Source organism: Vidua chalybeata, chromosome 17 (genome assembly GCF_026979565.1).
Source record: "Vidua chalybeata isolate OUT-0048 chromosome 17, bVidCha1 merged haplotype, whole genome shotgun sequence".
In the NCBI taxonomy this organism is placed as follows: Eukaryota; Metazoa; Chordata; class Aves; order Passeriformes; family Viduidae; genus Vidua; species Vidua chalybeata.
The window spans coordinates 6,433,262-6,455,598 of NC_071546.1; the positions used below are offsets into that span (position 1 = coordinate 6,433,262).

The 22,337-nt window shown below is 50.8% G+C and overlaps 2 protein-coding genes and 3 long non-coding RNA genes across 6 annotated transcripts; 3 read left to right on the plus strand and 2 right to left on the minus strand.

Moving 5' to 3' along the window:
- Positions 1-5,256: 5,256 nt before the first annotated feature.
- Positions 5,257-7,980, minus strand: TP53RK (TP53 regulating kinase). The gene is made up of 4 exons (XM_053958931.1): positions 7,743-7,980; positions 7,301-7,422; positions 6,402-7,132; positions 5,257-5,875 (listed from the first exon to the last, which is right to left on the minus strand). Exons 1-4 carry the CDS (start codon positions 7,836-7,838, stop codon positions 5,397-5,399), a joined length of 1,428 nt encoding a protein of 475 aa, XP_053814906.1. The 5' UTR covers positions 7,839-7,980; the 3' UTR covers positions 5,257-5,396.
- Positions 7,981-8,511: 531 nt separating this feature from the next.
- On the minus strand, positions 8,512-9,067 carry LOC128796898 (uncharacterized). The gene is made up of 2 exons (XR_008433923.1): positions 8,894-9,067; positions 8,512-8,766 (listed from the first exon to the last, which is right to left on the minus strand). It is a non-coding gene; the product is annotated as an uncharacterized LOC128796898 (long non-coding RNA).
- A 21-nt stretch (positions 9,068-9,088) lies between these two features.
- Positions 9,089-10,102, plus strand: LOC128796896 (uncharacterized). Of its 2 annotated transcripts, none has more exons than XR_008433920.1 (3): positions 9,089-9,549; positions 9,815-9,844; positions 9,950-10,102. It is a non-coding gene; the product is annotated as an uncharacterized LOC128796896 (long non-coding RNA). The 2 variants fall into 2 exon arrangements; XR_008433921.1 differs by having other exon boundaries at positions 9,818-9,844.
- Positions 10,103-11,517: 1,415 nt separating this feature from the next.
- Positions 11,518-12,241, plus strand: LOC128796897 (uncharacterized). The gene is made up of 2 exons (XR_008433922.1): positions 11,518-11,601; positions 11,857-12,241. It is a non-coding gene; the product is annotated as an uncharacterized LOC128796897 (long non-coding RNA).
- A 384-nt stretch (positions 12,242-12,625) lies between these two features.
- Positions 12,626-19,239, plus strand: SLC2A10 (solute carrier family 2 member 10). The gene is made up of 5 exons (XM_053958512.1): positions 12,626-12,689; positions 14,886-16,262; positions 17,296-17,418; positions 17,957-18,092; positions 18,835-19,239. Exons 1-5 carry the CDS (start codon positions 12,686-12,688, stop codon positions 18,929-18,931), a joined length of 1,737 nt encoding a protein of 578 aa, XP_053814487.1. The 5' UTR covers positions 12,626-12,685; the 3' UTR covers positions 18,932-19,239.
- Positions 19,240-22,337: the final 3,098 nt, after the last annotated feature.

The following is a 22,337-nucleotide window of genomic DNA, read 5'->3' on the forward strand; positions in this document are numbered from 1 at the left end:
CCTCTCCATTTCACAATTAATCAGCTCTCTAGAGAGTTACTTCCCCTTGATCCCATTTCCTAGATCATCAAGGAAGTTGGAGTCAAATGCATTGGTTTAAAAAGCAAATGTGAGAAAGCCTCATCCCCCTTATACAAACCATTAATCACTGACACACAGGGAACAAAAAATTAGAATATGGTGGTACAATCAGCAATAGAGACAGGACTGCGCTCCCATCTGAAGGACTCTGCTCCTGGTCTGGATCCACCTCCTCCGTTCCCCTCCCTCTTCTTAAAAGCATGTATGTAATTTTGCACAAATAGTAACAAATCAGTTAATGCCCGCAGCCATCCCGGGCAGGGGCTAAAGGGTGGCGACATCACCACTGCGGCTCTTTTCAAACAGCAGAACGGACACAAAAGCTTTTGCCGGGCACTGCCGGGAGCCGCTGGCAACGCGAGGATCCGGCATCCGCCTGGCGCCCGGCCCCGCGGCTGCCCAGCCCCGCTGGCACACGCACCTTCTCTCGGGGCCCAGAAGAGAGCACAGAGCTGACCGAGGGAAATCCATGAGGATTTTTATCTTTCTTTCCCTTAACTGCTCAACAACCTGAATACAAAGTTATCACGGCCAAAGTAAATGAGCAGGAGATTGCTGTGCTGCCACGATGCTACAGCAGGCTGTGGGGCGCAGAAGCTGCTTCATTACTCGGGTAGTGGTGCATGATGGAGAGGATGGACAGAGGGATAACTGAAAGCAAAATTCAGGCCAGTCAAACAATGAAACTGCTTAAAACAGGTTCAGCTTACCCAAAATACCCATCAGCCAGAGACTGGGAGCCCGTGTTTCAGTTCCACATGCTGGACCAAAGGAGCTCTACAAAACTTCTCTCAAAATCAACCTTGAAAGTTAAAAAAAGCTTCTAAACAATAACAACGGGCACAGTTTGTTCTTTCTCTTACAAGGATACACATTTCTGGCAGTGTGCAGGGCGAGGGGGTGGCCAGCACGATCCCCTGCAAGTCGTGGCTCACGCCGGGACAGCCCCTTCCCCAACCCCACCCGGCCCCTCTCGGCTCAGCGGGGCAGATGCTGGCTCAGCCTTCAGAGCTTCCCAGCCGAGCCCATCGTGCAGGGGCTGCACGCTGGTTCTCCTGGCCTTCAGTTGGGAATTAACGTTTAATTAGTTTGTTTTCTTGTAAACTCCATCTCTATCACCTCCGTTTCCAGTGCCAGCAGCAGCTGCAGCTGCCCTGCCTGTGCCTTCCCTGCCATCACTGGGCTCAGACCACTCCCGGGCTATTACTTAAAGTGAGTTTACTTTATTGCCAAAAGAAAGGTGCTCAAAGGGACCTCTGTGGGACACAGCTTGTGCGTGGGCCAGGGAGGGGCTTTATTTTTCTGTAGTGACCCTCACAGAGTGAATCCTGGGTTACAAATGAGCTTTTATGCTTTTATTGCACTAACTTGGTTTTCTATCAGCAGTGATGGGAGAAGAGGCTTGCAAAAGGTTATCACTGTTCTGCATCTTGCAAAACTGGAAATATCAATTTCCTGGAGACATCAAGGACTAGACTATAAAAAAAGTTCACTGAAAAAAGCTACAATATATATCTTGTATGCATAGTTTTTACATATACACACAGTAACTGCCATCACAGAGCAGCCACTGTCCAGAAATCATGGCAACAGCATTCCCAGATTATTCAACATTCTCCATCCCTGTTCCTTGCTTGTATGGGGCTTTTTTGATGTTTCTTTTTCCTCTTAGTGCTCCTCTAGGTCTCTAACTCATATTTATCTCGAAAAATCCCCTTAGTTCAGTTCTGCCCTCATGGCATCATTGGGCAAAACAGAACTTGGTCTTATTGCCAAGCTAAAGTCAGGCTGGTTGCCAAGAGCTCCCCACTCCCACCACAGAAACCACTGATGATGTCAGATACCAAAATAAACAGAAAAGGCAACTCCATCAACAATCAGCAATTCCCTCAGAAGTACTGTACTGCGCTTTCTGCTGATAAAATGCCTCTATTTCCATTTCATTTGTCTTTCCCTCTTTCCTTTCATTCCTCTTTCCACGTCTTATCTGCACCTCCTTGTATTCATGGGATTTTTGAGTGATATCCAGGTGTAGAGCCAGGTCAAGCAGGTGCTGGAAAGCCTCTGGAAATGAAGCTGTTCCCAGCAGGCCTGGAGTTGATGCCCTGAGACAACAATTCATTTTTAAAAGCAAAAAGATTCAAGCAATAGAAAGACCCAGAGTGATCAACTGTACACCCAGCACACAGCTGTAAATACATTCTGCTCAAAGGTTTTCCCTGAACATACAGATTTTCCTGGTGCTAGTGTGGTGGCAGAGAGACCCCCAGTGGCTTCATGCACCACCAGCCACCACTTGTCACATCCCACAACCTCGGGGTCCCCCCAACAGGCAAGCAAGAAGGTTTTGGAGGGGCTGAAGGACAACACAGCCTTTGGGAGAACAGCCCCTCTGGGTAGGACAGGGCAGGACATCACCACTTCCACCAGTGTGGGTTGCAAGGACTTTTTACAAAGTCAGGCCAAACTCTGGAAGAATATTGGTGGCTCAAAACTGGATTTGCAGCAGATAAACTATTCAGGGAAAAAAAAAAAAAAAAAAAAAAAAAAGGAAATAGGAGTCATAGGAGTCCTATTTACCTTACAAGAACGGGCATGCACTGGACATAAAGCCTGAATGTTAATAATGCTGTAAAATAATGGCTAATTATTTTAATAACAACAACAATAGTAATTAAAATCTCTGTGCTTACGAGCACAGAGATGCACAGAAAGCTAGCACAGCAGCATGTCAAGCTATTCCCAGCCAACAAAAACTGGAACTTCCACCTGCCCTGTGAACCAGTCAGGGAAGCAGTGGTTTTCATCCAAGGAGGTGCTGCTGCAGACACAGCTCATCCCAGAATCATAGAGTGAATTGGAAGGGACCCCCAAGGGTCATTGAGTCCAGCTCCTGATGGACTGATACAGTGGAGGCTGCAAGAAGATGTGGGGTGGACACTTTGCATGTCCAGAGTGCTCTTTATGTTGGACATGAACCTGCTGAGATTTTTCCACCTTCAAACAGCAACAGTTCAGCATTCTCTACAGCAATCCATCTGACACACTAGGCTGATCAAGAGGAAATATCAACAAGCCCTAACACAGATGTGCAGAAAGTAACACTTACATAACAAGGAGGGGTTTATCACGCAGTGAAAAAGCAAAACATTTTGCTTTTCATCACCAGTAATGTCCTGCTTTGTTTTGAAGCTCCATCCCAGAGCTGATTTCAGCAGAGCTCAGGAGTCCCTGCTCGAAGGCCAGTCCCACGCAGCAGCTCCCTGGGAGGACTGGCCTGACCACAGGCTGCCGACCCCGGCTCAGGGCACCGCGCCGCCCGTGACAACCTCCCGTGGACCGGCTTTGTTTGTGCTCCGCTGTCCCGCAGGGAGAGCTGCATTTTAACAAACACGATGATAGCTGGAGACAGACTTCTTCAAAGGGCTTTGCAAACAAAACTCAATCCTGGCATCACCGGGAGACGGTGAGAGAGCTGTTTGTACAGATGGGGGACAATGGGCAAGGGGGGGTCAGGCTGCTGCCTCCCCTCCGCGGGGCCGGCACTGGGGGCTCAGACCCCTCGTTAGGGGACTCGTTATCTCACATGCACCTGCTCCCACCGCGCCACGAGGCTCCAGCAGCCCGCAGGACCGGCGGGCAGCACCGATCCAAGCGCCCGTGTGTGCTCGGGCCGGGCCGTCGCTCTCCGGGCAGGGAGGACAAGGGGCAGCAGCAGCAGCTCCTCCAGCCCCGTGCGCCACGAGGGGAGAGCGCCCGGGGCACTGAAACAAAACACGAGAGCCAGGGCGCCCGGCGCGGCAGCCAAAGCTGTGGCTGGGCGGTGGAACCCGGGCCCCACGCCGGGGTCGGGCACTCGCCCAGGCGGCTCCTCTGGCAAGAGGTGAATGCGCGCCGGGCACGGGCAGCCCGCCACGCTAGGACACTTGCGGGCCGCGGGACGCGAACCGGCCACCTCCGCAATGAGAGGCGGCGGCGCTGCGCCGGCGCCACCGCGCGGAGTCGGGATGTGGGTGCGGAGGCACCTGGTGGTTCTCGGCACCGCCCGCCCCGGCCCCTCTGCCCGGGCGGCGCCACCCCAAGAGGGCAGGGAAAAGCCCTCTCCCCTTCTGCCCTCTCACAGCTGCCTCCGCTCCCCGCTGATCCGTACGGGATGTGGCCGTGCAGAGGCGAGGGACTCCACTCCACTCCACTCCTTTTTTACAAGCAGTTTCAGAGCACAAGGCAGTGCACAGGAGAACAGAGGACCTTCCCCACGGATAAAGACCGCCCAGCACAGTGAATCACTCAGCAAGTTCACCGTTTCTCTGTATCATTACCCGCAGACAATGATGCTCCCACATTCACCCAACTCACATCCCAACCTGCTCACAAAGCTGATAATCTTCTAACCCACCCACTGCGGCAAGCACCCACTCGCCACTGCGGCAAGGCTCTCCTCTGGCACACCTTCCATTCACACTGTTAGATACAGTAAGCCAGGAAAACGAAGCAATATAGAGAAAACATTACAAGAAAAAGACAATTACCACCTACCTCTGCCAACTGCCTACCTGGGCAGGCAACAGCAATACCAGCAGTCCCCCTTGTAAAGCTCCAAAAGAGGAAATTTACAGCAGACTTCTTGCTTAAAGTAGAAGTTTCTCAGTAGAAGACTACTCTGGATTAACAAATTTTATATTAACAAATTTGAAGTACTATTGACTGAGAGTGAAAAAAGCCAATTTACTACCAGAAGAAAATAAAACTGATCTATGTTTAGTGTGGTATTCCAGCATTGCCCATGTTCCAGAATTCAGTTCTGAGAATTTTCAGGACGTGTTGAGTCATACATAACAGATTTAAACAGATTTAAACAGATTTAAAAGTCATACATAACAGAGATGCGGGATTTAAACCCTTTGTTGTAAAGTCTTCTGAGAAAAACAGCACACTTGTTTTTCTCAGTTACCTTTTGTAGATGCTGTTTTGTAGTCTCTGAAGTAAGAACCTCCCATGAATTTATGGTCTACAGGCCAAGAAAGATTGCTCAGAATGATTCTAACCACACAACGATGAGTAGAATGACACTGTAAACTACTTTGTGTTAGAAATATTTAACTTTAGGACAGAAGTGACCTCTAATTGTTTCTCTCTTGGCTGTGCCCCAATCTCACAATTACTTTGGTTACTTGATGACACTTAGAACTCTTTCAAGTTTATTTATTTGAAGACACAGTTATCAAAATAGTGATCTGTGAAATAAAACCAACTTGAAATATAAATAACCCTCTTTGCAAAACCTACTATTTCTCCATCCCTAACCCCACTCTCTTCTACCCAATCATGGATCTCTTCCTTCCCCTTAGCCGAACCTCATCCAGTTTTTTGATCACAGGACCAGATTTTTTAGACGTGGCTGCATAGGTCTTTAGCAGAGCTTGGAACATCGTTTCAGTATCTGGATGAGTGCTGATGAAGGCTTTCTCCAGAACATACAAATCAACTCCTTTATCCTCTGGAAGACCCGAAATAAAACTGAGTCCAAAGTCTATCAACACCAAGTCCAGCTTCTCCATGGGTGGCCGCAGGAGGAGATTGGCAGTGGTAAGATCCCCATGGATAATATCCTCATCGTGCATCCTTGCTAACAGCTCACCCATCTTCTCTGCTAACTTATGGAGGTCACTGGTATCATTTCCACTCTTTTGTACAGAATAAATATGATCCTGAACAGTAATTGAGTCTACAATATCTTCAAGATAGATGGAATTGGTGACATAATCCACAAAGTAGACCACTGGAGCTGGAATCCCTGTTTAAAAGAACAAATCAAATGCCAGCAGTTAATTTACATGGTTCCCGGCTTTATTTTAATAAAACACAACCAATAAAAGCTTTAAACAGAAATGCCAGTTGAGATCACACCCAGCCACTGATGATGATCCCTTGGAATGGCCTGGCCAACACTCAGTCCAAGCCACCTGCACAGCCTTGCAAGGACTTGGCAGCTCAAACCCTTTGACAGCCCAGCCCCTCCTGGGGGAGCCTCCCCGATAAAACACGCTCTGGGACACACCGAGGCCAAGATGAGTTTCAGGGGCACTCTGAAAGAGCAGAGCGTGTCGCCCGGGGCTCAGAAGTCCCCGCATCCTTCAGGATGGCGACAAGTGCCCGAGATCCGTTCCGAGCGACGTGAGGAGCCGGCGTGGCGGGGCTCACACCGCCCTGGGGTGTCTGTCCCTGTGTCCTGCCGGGGACACTCAGCCCGCCCCGGGCTGTGTCTGTCTGTCCGTCCTGCCAGGCAGCCCCGGCCCGGCCCGGCCCGCCCCCGTGCCCACCTGCCCGCCGGCACCGCAGCAGCGACCGCGCCTCCTGCACCATGCGCCGCCGGCTCAGCCGCTCCTCCAGCGCCGGGTGGCGGTAGCGCTTCGGGACGCGGAGCTTGGCCACCGCCGGCCGCCCGAGGAAGAGCCCGCGGTACACGTGCGCCTCGGCGCCCTGCTGCACCAGCCGCAGCCCCGGCAGCGGCGGCGGCGCCGGCGGCTCCTCCGCCACCACGGCGTCGTCCGCCCCGCCCTCGACACCGTCCGCGGCGGGGCCCGCGGCCTCCAGCTCGGCCGTGGCGGGGCCCACCGGCCCCACGTCGCCCATCGCAGGGCCCGCGGCCCCGGCCATGACCGAACGCGCACCGCCCGCCTCCGCCTGGGCCGCCGCCATCGCTGGGACACACACGGCGCACGCGCGGGGCGCCTGTTCGGCAATGCTCGGTAATCTCCGGCCGTGCTCGGCAACGCTCGGTTGGCCGCGACGGAAAGCGACGAGCTGCCGAAGCGGCGGCCGGCTGTACCGCTCCGCCGCCCTCGCTATAACGCGCCCTGCCCCGCTCTGCTCGGGGCCGCTCCTTCCAAACCCCTCCCTGTGCTTCCCCCCGGGAATCCTGCTGCCCTCCGCTCGCCTCTGCCGTGGCGGGGGATACTGGGTAACTGCAGCATGGTGGGACTTGTTCCCGAGCATCCCCGAGCCCGCGCGCCCTCCCGTGGTTTTGCCGGCGCAAGAGCGAGACCCGCAGCTGGCCCAAGGCTCGCAAGGGAGATGCGGGATGCGTTTCTTCCCGAGGTGGCAAGTGGGAGCTCCTGGCTCCCCCGAGGTTTTCCCAGCATCACCGTGGAGCCCCTCTCCAGGGCATCATCCCTGGGACACCACGGTCGCGGCGTCACCCCCACGTCTGGAGCATCACCGTGGGGACTCCATCTCTGGGACATCACCACCAGCATGGTCCATCACCGGCTCTTGCTCTTTCATGTGCCAAAAGCCTCTGCTGGAGCGTGTGCAGACCCACTGCGGCTGCCCGGCTGGTGGCTGGGAAGGAGAAGGGGTTTGTCTGAAAGCAGTGGGGGATCAGCAGCCTGCAGCAGGGCGTGCTGTGACCTCCAGTCCCCACGCTGGGCACCACCAAAGCTTCTGCCCAGGTCTGCCATGGGCCACGCATGCCGTGAGTCGGGTGACTCTCCCTTCCTCCAGCAGCCAAGTCCCACATTGCCATCTTATTAAGAGATGGATAAACCTCATTATCCTCATAAACCTCACTGGAGCACTACTTGGGGTTTTATGGCACCCTGAAAACCCACTGCCCTATTGGGTGATCTGCGCATGCTGCAAATATGTTCCTCAGAAGATACAAGAGAATTCAGCCCAGTCCATGTCAATATGTTTTCAATTGTTGCTTTTGGAGGTGCCACAAGTCCATTTTGTCTTTGTTTTCTCACCCACAGCATTTGTTTCCTTTTCAGAACATTTATATTTTAGTAACACATTCCACACAGCTTACATGTCATTGCATGGTGGGATCATGCCTGGCAAATATTTATCTTGCTTCAGTGACAACTTTTAAACAATCTTCCCAAGTTTTCAATGATACAGATAATCCATCCTGCAATTCTGCCCACCCGTGGCAAACTCCTGCAGCTGTGGCAGGGCTGCAGGAGCCCAACAGCTTGCCCAGGGGAATGGGGTGAATTCTCTGTGGCTGGAATTTGCAAATGCCTCAAACACTCAAATAAAGCAGAAGGTTTTCCCTGTGTTGTGAACAGATTTTATCAGAGCATCTGTGCACAGATACCCCCACAGACACACATATATACAACCTATAAGCAAGTGCACACACATAGCCTTCGGTTCATTATTCTGGCAAACACGATGGTTTTCTCTCATGCTGGCTAAAAACCTCCTCCAGAGCTTCCAAAATGTGAAACAAAATATTTTTGCTTTATTTTCCCCTTTATTTTATTTATTTAAATTTTATCTTCCCTGTGATTTCACTTATTCTTTTCTCTTTTAAAGCAATAAACAGTTGACATAGCCCTTGGAAACTAACTAGAGCCATTTACAATATTTATGGTATCACCCAGTATTTTTATTGGAATATTGAATCACCCCAGAGAACTGCTCTGAAACTGGTAAATGGTTTCTTTATGTAACTTTGGGCTCCTGGTGGCAAGCATTTACAAACTCTCCTTTCACAAACAATGTAATTGAGTTAAAAATTGCAGCCCAGCAAACCAAGCTAATGGGAACCAAGGCAGATCTCATGGGCTCCTCCCTGCTGTCCTACAGATCCCTTGGCATCAGGCAGGATGCAGCCCTGGAAGCAGCTCTCCAATCACCCCCCAGCTTATTTAGGGATGGAGGCTGCCATCCTCAGAGCTGGACAGATGGGAAAAGGGATGAATTGGAGTTGTTGCAGGGTGCCATGCTGAAGGCATCCCTAAAATGTACAAGGAAACAAGATTCCGGGAACCCCCCTGGGTTAGGACATCATAAAAGAAAGCACCTGCAGCCTGGCATCAGGAGGAGAAACCTCTCTGGGATGTAAATGAACGTGTAATAAATGCAGGTTCCTGGTGAGCTGGCTCCACCCAGGCCAGCTGTGACGCTCCTGCCAGCTCAGGGACCATCACTTCCATCAACAACTGAATAGAGTTTGGTCACTTTGGTCCCCTGAGTCCCTTCCTAAGGGTCAGTCATAATAGAAGAAAAACACTTGAGGGTGTGATGAGGACTCCTGAACACCACGTCTTCCTTTTTCCAGGGTGGACTTCTTTCTCCTCTTGTATTTGCATTTCAATTTGTGATTTTAAAACCCCTTTCAGCTGCTCCAGCTCAGAGGTAGAAGGTAACATTTCCAGTAATCACAGGCGGGTTGTGTTGCCGTTCCCGAGGCGAGCACATTCCTGCGGCTCAGCCCTGGGGATGTGTCAGCCCTGGGGTTGTGCTGCCCGGCTGCCAGGCAGGAACACGCCCCGAAAACCCGGCAGCCAGGAGCGAGATAAGGATCGGAGGGAAAATGGCACTGCCAAGACGCACGGACTGCAGAGGAGGAGGAGGAAGGCATCACAGGAGGAAGCAAGGACAAGAACGTGCCTGCAGGCATGAAGCATTGGTGGATCCAACCCCCCAGACCTTCTCACATGGAGCTTAGGGACAAAGGTGCTGGGAAAAAAAACAAAACAAAACAAAACAAAACAAACAACCACAAAAACCCAACAGTTTTTTATGGAAACAGTGATAAATTTCTGGAATGGGCTGCCCAGGGAGGTGGTGGAATCACCATCCCCTGGATGTGTTTAACAAAAGACTGGATGTGGTGCTCAGTGCCATGGTTTAGTTGAGGTGTTGGGGCATGGGTCGGACTTGATGATCTTGAAGGTCTGTTCCAACCCAGTAATTCTGTGAATTCTGTGAATTCTTTCAGCAGGCCCAGAACACCCACTGGCTACAAAAGGTGTGATAAGAAAGCAGTATTTTAAGAACCCCAAAGAAAGATTTTTTTTTCCCCCCCAAATTATCCCTGCTGTACATCATAGCAGGTTTTCACCCTTTTTTCCAGAGGACAATAACCCACAGCCTCCACAGTGTCGATGTGACAGCTGCATTTCTGTACATACTGATATCTTTTTGTCCTCCTTTGGTAAACACACCATAAAGCTCTTCCTGTGCTCACCAAGAGCTAATGTTCAGGTGGCAGAAAAATAAATGCTGAGTGACCATAGAGAAAAATATAATTTCTTCTTTCTCACACTGAAATAATTTCAGAAGGAAGGAATTGTTCAGGCAAATTGGAGATCAGCCAAGAGTGAGTTTGCCCTGAGGTTGATGAGGACTCTAGGCTCTCTCTGGCTCTCTGCCTGGTGTGGTGGGGAACAATGCATGGGAGACATCTCCTCCAGTTCCTCACCCAAAATGCCTTGGCTTGAGCTCTGGGGGCCAAAGATCATGGGCAAGATCACACTGCATCCCCTGCATCCCCCTGTGCTCCCCAAATGTGGAACATTAGCCTAGACACAGACATGTAGTGTTTCCTGTCTGCCACGAACTGGTCTCGTGTGGGTCTTGGGGAAGAGAGAAAATTGGAATAATTTCTCCCTCTGCATATCACAAGAGCTGGTTGTGATTTCAGAGCTGTTTAAACTGCTCTAATATGAAATGCCAATGCTGTTGAAAAGCTCTTCCCATGAACTCCCTGGGTTTCTGTTGGCTGGTGTTTGAAGCCATTCTTCACCAAGTGTGTGATCCCTCTTGCAGCTGTCAAGCTGTATCAGAGACAAGATTTTAGAAGAGGTGTTCTCACATCCTGTATTCCCACTGAAATTAGAGCATATGAATGGGAAGCTTTTATTTAATCTATAAACCAGGTACATGATTTGACACCCTTTTCCTATTCTCTGTGATTTTAAGAAGAAAGAAAACCAAAACATTTGATCAATTGCTGCTCATGTTGCAGCCAGATATCCAACAGACTAAAGCTGAAAGGATCATCAAATATATAATCCAATATGGCCCATCTCAAGCATCCCAAAACTATGAGTTGAAATAAAATGAGTTGGTACTACTGCTCTACAGAGCAGAGACATGAGATGTATCCCCATACTTGGAAAAATAACAATTTTTAAATACTTCTCCCAAATTCTCTATTAACATGAGGGATGACTGCAAATGTTTTTTTAAAAAAAAATCATGTACGCACATGTTCTTTATTTTTCACCCAGCCTGTTAATTTTTGCCTATGTCAGAGACACAATGGTCACTAATTCAGACCTTCCCAGGTCTGAATTCTGTACTGTTCAATTCTGTCCTAGTTCAATTCTGTACTGGGACAAAAAGCATTACCAGCACAGGCTCCACAGAGTGCTTTACTGGAGCTTGTGTGGTTACAACATACTAAATATTAAAATTCAACACAGGTTTTTAATGAAATATTACCTGCAGTCACATGCCAGCTCACAAAGCAGGTTCGTGGTCATCTGCACTTACCCTGCAGTGGCAGTGCCTGCTGCAAGGCTCTGGGGAGGCTGTGCATGTCTTCCCGCCTGTGACACCACATCCTCCTCGCTGTCCCCACACCAGCTGGGTCACAGCAAACTCCTGAACATCTCGTGTACTTAAGCACAGCACAACCCGCCCAGCAGCTGCCATTCACACAAACAGCACCAAGGGGCAATGTTTGCATATTGTGTTAAAGAGTTTTGAAAGCACTTCGAGGTGTATAATGCTTTGTAAAATCCTTGTCTAACAAACTGGACTTTGGGACACGTGAAATTAGCCTCAGAAAATAATCTCACATCCAAGTGCAAGTCCCAGTGTCTTTTATGCAGGAGAGCAGGAAGGTTCCTGTTCCACTCAGCAGATAAAAAATGTTAATTGCAAAGGAAGTTGAATATGGAAAGCTTTATCTGATGGAGCAGTGTGTCAGGGGAAGGAGATAATCTTGAATGACCGATTCTTTCTGTCCCACAGCCATGGAAGTTAAGAGGACAAACTCAGACACAGAATCGCAGAATCACAGACTCAAACAATACGCTGAGATGGAAGGGGGCCACCAGGATCACAGAGTCCAACTTCTGGCCCTGCACAGGACACCCCAACAATCCCATCAGGTGTTGCAGAGCATCATCCAAATACTTTACGAACTCTGTCAGGCTTGGTGCTGTGACCACTGCCCTGGGGAGCCTGTTCAGTGCCCAACCACTCTGTGTGAAGAACCTTTTCCTGATATCCAACCTAAACCTCCCCTGCTGCTCTTGTTGTTTTCAGCTTTCAAGTGGCCACCCCTTTCTTACGTTTCTGCGGCTTTCCAGCCGAGCTACCTAAAGACATGAATAAACTGTCAATCTCTCGTGCACTTTCTGGAGGCTTTCTCGTCCTGAGAGATGAAGCTCTGCAAAGAGCAGCTCTGCAGGCAGTGAGGAGATTTCTGTTCCTCCAGTGAGACAGGCTGGTGACAGAGCTGACATGCCAGCCACCAGACCCACATCCTCGTTTCTGGACCAAATCGCCACGTACCTCCGTAACGTGTCCCCGGCCAGCCGGCCGATGCCCGTCCCGGTTCCGCAGGGCTCACCCGTGGGCTCACCCATCCCGCGGGATCCGGCTCCGCTCCCGGGCGGTGCAGCGCCCCCGGCCCGGGACCCCCCGCCCCCGAGAGGGGCGGGCAGGGCGACTACAAGCCCCAGGCTGCCCGGCCGGGGGCAGGGCAGCAGCGACGTGGCGCGGCCCCGCTCCGGCCGCCGGCCCCGCTCCGCCCCGCTGCGCTCCGCTCCGCGCCCGCCGGGGCTCAGCCCCCGCCATGGGTGAGTGCGGGACGGGCGGGGGGCACGGGGGGCTGCGAGCCGGGGAGGGACGGGCACGCGCTGCCCAGGGGAGAAATTTCCAAAAAAAAAAAAAAAAAAAAAAAACCAAAAAACCGAACCAAAAAACTTTGCAACTTTTCCTAAAGGCTGCGGGTGCATCCCCCGCCCCTTCCTTTCTTTCTGTTCTTTTTTTTTTAGCGGTCCCAGCAGCGCGTACAGGGAGCACAGGAGCCAAGGAATTTCCTGTGGCTCGGTGCCGGGGCTGTCCCGGGAGGGGAGCGGGGTTCGGGCGTGTGGAGCGAGCTGGCTTTGCTGTGCGGCGCCCGCCGGCCTTGGCCTTGGTGTGAGCAGAGTCCGGCTCAGCCCGCTCGCAGCCCCAGCCCGGCCGGACAGCGGTCACTGCCCTGTCCTGGGCACGGTCCCTCCACCGGCTTGCTGCGGGGAGGGAATCGCCTGGCACAGCTCCTTGCTCCACCAAACCTTCTGTCCTCGTGTGGAGATCTGAAGAGTCCTCAAATTCCCCAGCTACGTCAGAATAGACGATACACAAACTGGATTTCAGTCAAAGTTCATAAGCCTTGACTGCTTATTAAGTTAACAAGAAATGCAGCAAAACCTGATGAAATCAGCCATGGTATTTACAGTGGGACTGTCTGTGGCTAATAGAATTTGTGGCTTGAAGCTAATGGGGTGGCCACTTATGTCTCATGTTCTCAGCAGATTTTTTTTCTAATTATCTGCATAAGGTGTACAAGGAGTGCTAAAAGCAGCGCAGATGGTCACACAGAGCATGGTGGGAGGGACTGGGATAGCTGGGATGGCATAAGTAGCAGAAATGATAGCTGGGATGGCATAAGTAGCAGAAATGAAACACAGAGGGTTGCAGAATAAATAAAAATTGTTGTATTTATATACAGCCATCACTGAGAAATAGCCTTTATTGATAGCTGTGATTAAAGGCCAAGCAGAGACACTTCCCATTAAACACAGCTTGTGACAGGAAAAAAGTCCTTCAGCAGGGTGAAAAAAGTTTCCACAGTCTGGTGGTTGTGCCCACATTTTTTCCATGTGCAGTCTACCAAAACTGTGAATATTTCTAATTAAATGAAAGAATGCAGATAGCATTATGTGCTGCAAAACAGCATAAAACCCAAAACGAATCTATTTCACCTATGCTTCAAAAATGTAATTGGAGGTGAGGTCAGTGTCACTTCTGTCCCCAGAGGTCCCCACAGCAGCGCTGGCTCTTGTCCCAGTGCAGTCCCTGCTGGTGGAACATGGCTCATGGTTCACACGTGGTCACCCCTTCATCCCCTCCCCATGGCAAGAAGCACCAGCAGCACCTTGGTTCTGTAGGGTTCTTTGGGGCGGGTTGGTGTGAGTTGCTTTTGCTGCTGTTTGTGTCTTATTTTAGCTCAATTTACACACTTAGGGAACTGGCACACTCAGCCCTGTGGGAAGGGCAAGGTCAAAGAGTCACTTCTTGTGTTTGAGGGGTGGCAACAGTAAACTTTTCAGCTCGCAATGAAGTTTGTGCTGTGGGCCTGGACGAGCCTGAGCAGACTGCAATTGGCTTGGAGATCCTGAGAGCTGTGGGCTGCAGAGAGATGAAGAAATCAGGGCCACCCCACAAAGTCATGCTGAGGGTACAAGATTAACTAAAGGAGAAAATAAAGGAAAAATAAACTTTTTTGAGCAGGGCTTTTAACCACAAGATAGGAAGTAAGAATGTAAAACCTGCAGGGAGAGCTGGTTGTACCACATGCACTGAAATGTGAAAACAATAATGCAGAACAGTGCAGAGCCAGAAAGCAGAAGCTGCATTTCCTGCCCAGAACAAATTTTGTTGTTACAATCAAGAGATAACCACAGAGGATCCCACTGTACAACTCCAGGCACTACAAATCACTGTCCTGCACTTAAAAACAAGTCTTAACTCTGTTTAAAAGTCCTGATTTCAAAGTTCTGCACCCCAAATGAGTACCCCTGCAGTTAGTGGAAGCCTGGTGAGTTGTGTGACTGTCTGCAAGTGCCTCTATACATGTAATCCAGCGACCTATGGGGGAATTCCAAATCATGACTTTGTAGATGGAAAACTGTGGCTGTCTTGGGAGAGCTTTTTCCAGCCTGTGCATGCTGATAGCTTGTTTTATAGCATCAGAAAACTGAACCTGGCACTGCTTGCTTGTTTTCCAGGTCGTGCACTGCTGGTCCTCCTCTTGTCTGGAGCAGTGTCTCTCCTGGGCGGGCTGATATTTGGATACGAGCTGGGGATAATCTCTGGAGCACTGCTGCAGCTGCAGGCAGACTTTCAGCTCAGCTGCTTCAAGCAGGAAGTTCTGGTGAGCGCCGTCCTTATCGGAGCGCTCCTGGCCTCCCTGGCTGGGGGGATCCTCATCGACCGCCACGGCCGGAGGAGAGCAATCCTGGTCAGCAACTTGGTCCTCCTGGGGGGCAGCCTCATCCTCACACTGGCCAGGGCATTCCCTGTGCTGGTCATTGGGCGAATGACCGTGGGCTTTGCCATCTCTGTCTCATCCATGGCCTGCTGCATCTATGTCTCAGAAATGGTGGCTGCTCACCAGCGAGGGCTGCTGGTGTCGCTCTACGAAGCAGGAATCACCGTGGGCATCCTGCTGTCCTATGCACTGAATTACATCTTTGCGGACATGGATGAGGGGTGGAGGTACATGTTTGGACTGGCCATTGCCCCGGCGGCCATGCAGTTCCTCAGCATCCTCTTTCTCCCAGTGAACCCTGTCAAATTAAGCTCGTGGGACTCAGACTGCCAGAAGGGCCTCATCCCATTGCAGGACACAGAGGACAGAGCAGCAGCAAAGCGGGAGCCCTGTCAGGAGAAGCATTACTCATTTCTTGATCTTTTTAGGACCAGAGACAACATGAGGAGGCGGACTCTGGTGGGCCTGGGACTGGTGCTCTTCCAGCAGTTCACTGGGCAGCCCAATGTGCTGGGCTATGCCTCCAAAATCTTCCACTCAGTGGGGTTCCAGAGCAACTCCTCAGCGATCCTGGCCTCAGTTGGGCTGGGAGCAGTAAAGGTGGTGGCCACGCTGGTGGCCATGGCCTTGGCAGACAAGGCGGGCAGGAGAGTGCTGCTCATGGCTGGCTGTGTGGTGATGGCCATCTCTGTCACCACCATCGGCCTCACCAGCCGCATGGCTCCGCTGGCCATGGCCAGGGACTGCAAAGCAGCCGCAGGCCCCAATGCATCCCACAGCCTCACCCAGCACCCCCTGACACCTGTGCTCCCCCAGGCTGCTGTGTCACCCGTCCCGCCAGCGTCAGGTGCTGTCAGAAGTCAGGCAGGCCCCGGTTTTGCTTCCACAAGGAGCCTTACGGAAGTTTTTGCCAGCACTCAAAGCAAAGAGGTTGTTCCTAATCCTTCCCCCGCTCAGAAAAGGGACTTGGCAGGTCAGTCCAAGAAAGGAACACTGGAAAGCACAGGCCCTCCCCTCGGTGCTGCTCCCTGGGCACAACATACGGTCTTAAATTGGATTACGCTGCTGAGCATGATGGCTTTTGTGAGTGCCTTCTCAATTGGATTTGGGCCAAGTAAGTGTGGTGTTTATCCTTGCATTAACCCAGAGAATAAAACTAGGGCTCATCTGCAAGCTGCCTGCTTGAACCATTCCTTATGTATCTGCTGGGCTGAGCAGCTCACTGTCTGGGAACTGGAAATATGTCCCCTCCTGCCCCCTGAATAATTTTCTAGCACTGCAGTTCCGTCAGCTACAGCACTAGAGTAACTTTCTCTTCCATGCTATTCACTACCCTTGTAAAGTTGTTTTTTTCTCTGAAGTTCAATAGAAAATCAGAGCATCCTACAAACCCTACAAGCACTACATAAACTTCCTGTCACCCTGCTGAGGAGGAAAATACAGGGCTGAGGACAGAGGGACTGAAGGGCTTCTCCTGGGTGATTATGAAAGTCAGTGCAGAACTGGAAGTTGAACCTCTTTTGAAGTTTCTCAATATCAATTGGGGTTTTTATTCTATTTATTATTAATTTTTTTCATCAGATGAGATTAAAGATTAGTTCTTGCTTCCATGTAAATTCTACTGTTTTCTGGCATTGACATAAGAAAACTGCATTTAGCTCAGGAAAAGAATGTTAGGTGAGCAAGTCTCATGGTTTTGACAGCCATGCTACAAATTATTTCAAGCAAAATAACCCCAGGATGAGAGAGATTTAAAGATATGTATTGCTTTAACTCTGATTTTAGCCCAAATGCAGTGTTGTCTCCCTAACTCCACCCTTTTCTCATTTCTTTACAAAGAGCATGACCTGACAGCAGGTCTGTCAGATCTCTTCATATCCTGTGAATGGAATGACCAGCTACCCTGCTTTCTTCTTTACTCCCTGGGCCTGTTTATTGCTATTTCATGCCTGCATGAAGCGTTGAACACAGGAGGTTTGAAGTGTTCTGCTGTGATCTGTCTCTGAGATCGATGAATGTTTGACACCACCAGCCGCGGGTGCTGGGTGAAGCCAGAGTTTAAACCCCCTGCTGAAATCTCCCTTGCCCATTTCCCAAACAAATTGCTTAACTCCACACTGTCTCTGTGATCTCTCTAATCTGTGCAGTGACCTGGCTGGTCCTGAGTGAGATTTACCCTGCTGGGATAAGAGGAAGAGCCTTTGCCTTCTGTAACAGCTTTAACTGGGCTGCTAATTTACTGATCAGCCTCTCCTTCCTGGACCTTATTGGTAAGTACCCCTTCCCCTCCCTCCACCTCCCACAGCTGGTTAGGGAAGGTGGGTACCATGAGCCATTTGGAGATTAAGTGGCATTTTGATACCTGAGGACTTGAGGCTGGAAAAGGAGTGACCCTTTGCCCCTGAGAGCAGGAAAGCCAGGCACCAACAGAACTGGCCAGAGCCTCTCTGTCACTCGTTCATAAAAATCCCCCACTGCCCACTGGGCTGCACTGTAGCACCACAGTATCAGGAAGCACAGAGTCTGCAGCTTCCACACCGGCAGCTTGACAGCATTGCTCAGCAGGCACTGCTGGCCCTGGGCCTCGGCTGCCTTCTTCCCCCAGGTGCTGGCAAAGCCTGGCATGCACCAGCCTTTCCCTTTGCCAGTTTCTAGTCCAAGCCTTGCAAATAAGGAGTTTCCCAGCTCTCTTGAAGGCTTCACAAAATAAGGTGCCCCTGTCAGGCACCAATGACCACCTCACAGTAAGCAATCAGTTTCCTTTGTACCCCACAGTTGACTGCTACATTCACACACTTGAATCTGCAGATGCCATTGGATTCTCTTGGATGTTTCTTCTCTATGGGCTGATGGGAGTGATGGCTGTTACATTCATTTACATTTTTGTGCCGGAAACAAAGGGACAGTCCCTGGAGGAGATAGACCAGCAGTTCTCCAGGAAACGGTACATGTGCTGCTGTCCTGGGAGTGCTGGCTTTGGGGGCTTCCCACTGCCAGCCCCTGGGGTCTGTGGCCCTGGGCTGATGTGAAGTCTGGCCACTGCTACTGAGAAAATAGAAAATGTCAAGTTTGTGGCAGGGCTGTGGGACAGGGTGAGAGAGCTGCAGCGCCTTCATCAGCAGGTCACTGCCCTGAGCCTTGCAGCTGTGCTGCTGGAGGGCAGCAGTGACACTCAAGAAAAATGGGTTAAAAACCAGGACTCATGGTTGAGGAGAGGAGACCAGGACCAGAGTATGGGACAGGAAGGTCAGGACTGGGAGGAGGCAGGGGGGGATGATAGTCTTGTCTTTTCACCTTAGAATACTCCCAGGCTGATCCTTCTGCTCTGAGGCAGAGATATCTCCTGGAACATGGGCTCCTGTGGCAAGCACATTTCTCTCTGTGCACCTCAATAAAAAATCCTGAGAGAGAGAGAAATGTGCTTGCCACAGGCTCCCACCTGGTAATTTTCACACAAAACTTGTATTGGACTAGGGAAGATCAAAATGTGGTTTTGCTGTCCTGGTTGTGATGGAGGTGGCAGGGCAGGCACTGCTGGAGCAGGAGAGATTGTGCTGCCTCATGGCCGATGGCAAGGGGAGGGAGCACACAGCCCTCGGGGGGCAGGAGGGGTGACTGCTGTCAGCCCCTGCCCGGCTCCCTGGTGCTGCAGCTGCTGCTCCTGACCTTCATCGCTGCCCCGGCAGGGTGTGGGAAGGAAATGCGTTCAAGCAGAGACGTGGAAGAGGAGCGAGCTGCACACACGCACTGTACCAGAGAGTGGAGCACGCCAGCAGCACATGAAAGCAGCGACCTGCCTGCAGCATCGTGTGTGAGGAGCTCCACCAGCAGAGAAGCAGGCTGGGCCATCAGGACACTTCTCTGGGGCCTTGAGCTGGTGACCTCTGGTCAGTGACAGTTCTCCCTGCAGTGCCTTAGATCTGGGAACACACCAACAGCATGTCCTTTGGGTCCTTGGAGAATCACTGTTCCCAGGCAGGGAATACATCCTTCCTTTGCATATCTCTTAATTTTTCAGCATTTGTGTCTCCTGACATTTAAGAGATTAATGGTTTTATACGCAGGAATTAAAGCACAGGTTTTGCTGACAATTTCTCCATCCTTGAGGCTCTTTTGTGAACAAGGTGTGTTATTTTCCAGGTCTCAGGAACACTGGGATGGGGCTGCACCACACTGGCCCTGCCCCCAGCGGGCGGCCGGCACCGCCCATTCGGGGCTCTGCGGTCAGACCCCGCAACCCCCAAAATCAGAGCCCCCCCCACCCCCGGAGCCCCTTCCCTGCCTCCCCGCACTGTGCCGGGGGCCTGGCAGGAGGGATATGCCAGTGGGAACCGGGGGTACCCCGCCTGGGGGTGAGAGGCTGCTGGGGCTGGGCTGGGGACAAGGTGGGGGCAGAGGATGGCGGTGCTGGGGTGGGACCAGGGTCGGGGCAGCGGGCGGGGCTGGCTGTGCTGGGAGGACACCCGAATTAGCTCTGGGGCCAGCAGACAGGGCTGGGGACAGTGCCAGGTGCTGGGGTGAGGGTACAGAAAGCTGTGAGACAGCTCCTGGTAAGGGGGCTCAGTGAGCCCAGGGTAAAGGACTGTCATTCCCACTTTGTACAAAAACCCACAGTGCACTTTCCAAACCCAGCAGCTTCACCCCCCAGGAGGAGGAACCTGCGAGAGGTGCCCAGCTTGTCACACACTGCACAGGGTTTGGTGTCTGTGCCTGCACAGCCTGCAGGGCCCCTGAGGAGAGCAGGTGTGGGAGAGCCCCGGGGCTGCAGGGCAGGGTCCCAGCTCTGCTCCTGCAGCCCTTGCCATGAGGGGTGCACATTCCCAGGCATGAGACAGCTCTGGAGCTGCCAGCAGGTTCACAGGGTCTGGCTGCTCCATCGCAGCAGAGCTGGGCAGGTGGCGCTGCAAGATGGAAAAGCTGTAAAGGGGTGTCCAGATGAAAAGCTGAAGAAAGGTCAGTGGGTGCAGAAATTCAGACTGGCATCCTAGTGAGGAGGAGGTGGCCCTTATCCAGGGAGAGAGCAGCAGGGAAATAAAGGAAGTAGCTGCAGTAAAGAAGGTGAATTTGACCATGAATGGTACCAGCAGACTCACAGGAACATTTTCAAGCAATCAAAGACAAAACCTAGATGTGCTTCTGTCACTATACCAGAAGCTTAAAAAATAAGATCATGTCAAGCTTTCCAATCCTGAATAACAATTCCAGAACCAGTACAGATTTCTTGAGATGGGAAATCACAGATTCCAGTAAAAAAAACAAAAACAAAAAAACAAAAACAAAAACAAACAAAAAAAGTAGAGCCAGTACCATGTTACTGAGCCCTGATAAGAATAAAGGTAATGAACAGCAAATATAAAATGAGATTAGAGAAGTTAGTCAGCTCAGCAATCCATCAGGAAGGAATAAAAAGTGTGTTTGGGTACAATAAAGGGTCTCCAGGACCAAGCAGTGCTGGAACTGCGAGGAGGGCTGCTGCTCTGGGTTTGGTGGGGAGAGGTGCACAGGACCTGCTTCACAAGGTGTTTGTGGGAGAGCTGCTCTCTGCTAGTGACCACAAAACAACCTTTAATGCTGTAGTGGGAGAGTGCACACCAAATAAATCCAGCCTGGGGCTCTACAATTTCAAGAAAGGGAACTATGAAAAAATAAGGTGATTAGTCAATAACAACAAACCAAAAAGGAGCAGGCAGAAAGCAAGGAGCCTGCAAGTAGTCTGGAGGCGATTAAAAAATGCTCTGTTAAAGCCTAAGCAAAACATGTGCCACAACTCAAAAAGAACTAAAAGGTCCTACAAAACACCCTGCCTGACTCACTGGTAAGGTTAAGGAGGTATCACAGGGAGAAGGTCAGTGTTTTAAAAGTGAAAAGGTTTCCCACATGAGAAGAAAAGGAAAAGCCATAAAACATGGCAAGTAAAGAGTAGATGGAAAAGAGAGCTAAAAAGGAGCATGAAGATCTTGGAAAGACCTTGCAAGTATCTTCTAAAAAATCTTTATTTAACTATATCAAAAGGACGAAACTGGCTGGGGAGCCATTGCTCAATACAAAGATGCAACAGGGTGCCAGGGAGGAGAAGACATGATGAGACAGCTTGGGCACAACTGAGTGTTGTTCTCCACTGCTGCAGGTATTTGGAAGAACCTCACACCCAGTAAATCAGAGGAACTGGATCAATGTGACTTTCCAAGTGGCTGCTGTCCCAGAGGGGTGGCAGGTTGCTAGTGCAGCTCCCAGCTACAAACCAAGCTCTGGAAGGAGACCCTGGGAGCTGCAGGGGTGAGTGTCACCTCTGTCCCTGCTGGGGTGGTGGGGTCTGCACCAGCTGGGACAGAGCCAGCAGGCGTGGATGCCAGAGAGGGAAAGCTTCCCTTGCCAGCATACTGGGACTCTAGGAATATATCAAGTGTTCACATGGATAGGGAGGACCCAGCAGACAGAACAGATGAAAGATTTTGTCAAAATTCTTTTTAAAAACATTTACATTGCCAGGAGATTGAAACAATGTTTCTTTTATGTATTGAAACCTCTTTAAGGATATTCCTGTGTTGTAGGTAGCAAAGTGCAAGCTTTAACAGGCAGTTTTTGAAGATAAATGAGATTCAGCAGCCAGACTGCCCAAGAATCTCTGTTGGGTCTCATTTTATTCAGTGTTGGCAAGGGAATGGACAGCAAAATCTCCATGCTTGTGGATGACACTAAACTGTTTTAGGAATGAACACATTTTGCCATTCACAAAGGGCTCCATAAAACCCTAACAAATGTGAATGAGGGGGCAAAAAGGGCAGCTGGGTTGGGTGTGCTGGGGAACGCTGCAGGCTGGTGCCAGAGGCCTCTGAAGGCTGGCTGGGGTCAGCATGGATGGGACGAGTGCTCGGCTGAGTGAGTTGGATCCCTCCATCACAGTCTAACTGGACAAATGTCTCCCCACTCCAAATTTTGACCCATTAACATAGCAACAGGCTGTTTCTCTTCTTCTCTCCCCTGAGGCTGAGACCTCATAAGACTAGAGGATACAGAAATGCTTGAGGCAGTGATAAATCTTCTTTAGTGGGCTTTTATTTCCTTTTCTTTCACAATATTTTCTTTAGTTTCCTAGCCAAATTTTTTCTAAGGAAAGATTTCTGACTTCCTTTGAGCCACAGCTCAACATCTGTCCACATTGGGGGCTGAAGTAATACACTGTTAAGGG